Raw genomic sequence first — 1,375 nt, 5'->3', positions numbered from 1 at the left:
GCGAGGGAACCAAAGCAGTGACCAAGTTCACTTCCGCTAAGTCCGCTGGCAGTTGTGACCATTTCAAGGCGTTTCTCGACGCCATCTTTCTAACCGTATGCAGGAGTTTGTCGTTTCTCAATCAGGTGTTTTTCGCTGTTTTACCATATTTGTTTCAGAACATGCATTCGGTAGTTTCTTCGAAGACTCGGGTTCGTTAAGCACTCTAACGTCAATTAGCATTCCGCGATGACTGTCAAAACTAGCATTAAATCTGGAGCTCATCCCAACTATTCTGCTATGGTCAAGCAGGCCCTCACCACATGCAAGGGGTTCCAGAAAATGAGTCGCCAGGCCATACTCAGCTTCATTAAGCAAAACTTTGGTGTCGAGAACAAGGCTGCTTTGAACAAGGCTCTCAAAGCTCTCGTAGATTCTGGCCATGTCTCGCAAGCGAAGGCGTCATACAAGCTTGCTGCTGGGCAGAGGGTTGCCGCGAAGAAACCCGCGGTTGCGAAGAAATCCAAACCAACAACTTTGAAAAAGAAGGCTTCCACGAAGAAAGCCTCTACTAAAAAGACCACCACGAAGAAGACCACCACCAAGAAGACCACCACGAAGAAGACCGCTAGAAAGCCGGCCGCTCCGAAGACGAAAAAAACCGCAGGCACCAAGAAGGCTTCTATCCGTTCGAAGGCATCCGCGAAGAAGCCGGCGTCCAAGAAAATCAAGTAATTTCCACTGTTTCGGCAGAACCCCTTTGCAGATGACCAATATTTACAAGGCGTTATTTGGCGCCATCAAAATCAGCAGCATAAGTTTCTTTTCACGAGGAGAAGAGCACATATTTTCTGAGACAGAGCGTTTTGTCACTCTTTTAATCAGAAAATGTGCCCCATCATGGCAGACTGCTTATCCTCTCGTACGAAATAAGCAGCAGCAAACAGCAGTAATCTTCTCAAACAAAATATGTCCGGTAGAGGAAAAGGCGGTAAAGGTCTCGGAAAGGGTGGTGCTAAGCGCCATCGCAAAGTCTTGCGCGACAATATCCAGGGTATCACAAAGCCTGCGATTCGCAGACTTGCTCGTCGTGGTGGTGTGAAGCGTATCTCTGGCCTCATTTACGAGGAGACCAGGGGCGTTCTCAAGGTCTTCCTGGAGAGTGTCATCAAGGATACAGTTACCTACACCGAGCACGCGCGCAGGAAGACTGTAACTGCCCTTGATGTTGTTTATGCTCTGAAGCGTCAGGGCAAGACCCTCTACGGCTTCGGAGGTTAGAGAATTCCATCTGCAAATGGCAAGAACAATACCACGGTGTTATTCAACACCATCTTGGGCTCATATCAGATATTTCTCACTTGAATATTATCATTCGGCCAATATCTATCGTAAT

At 47.7% G+C, this 1,375-nt stretch overlaps 2 protein-coding genes across 2 annotated transcripts; both read left to right on the top strand.

The window, feature by feature from the left end:
• Positions 1-228: 228 nt before the first annotated feature.
• Positions 229-714, top strand: Pmar_PMAR005799 (Histone H1, putative; the record flags this gene model as incomplete). Its single annotated transcript, XM_002770875.1, has 1 exon — positions 229-714. The coding sequence occupies one exon, from the start codon at positions 229-231 to the stop codon at positions 712-714; it is 486 nt and encodes a 161-aa protein (XP_002770921.1).
• Positions 715-948: 234 nt separating this feature from the next.
• On the top strand, positions 949-1,260 carry Pmar_PMAR005798 (histone H4, putative; the record flags this gene model as incomplete). Its single annotated transcript, XM_002770874.1, has 1 exon — positions 949-1,260. One exon carries the CDS (start codon positions 949-951, stop codon positions 1,258-1,260), a length of 312 nt encoding a protein of 103 aa, XP_002770920.1.
• Between the last annotated feature and the right edge of the window lie 115 nt (positions 1,261-1,375).

The sequence above is a fragment of the Perkinsus marinus genome, assembly GCF_000006405.1.
Source record: "Perkinsus marinus ATCC 50983 genomic scaffold scf_1104296964232, whole genome shotgun sequence".
NCBI classification, from domain to species: domain Eukaryota; phylum Perkinsozoa; order Perkinsida; family Perkinsidae; genus Perkinsus; species Perkinsus marinus.
Note: the sequence above shows the minus strand (reverse complement) of the source record. Positions and strands in the feature narration are given on the sequence as shown.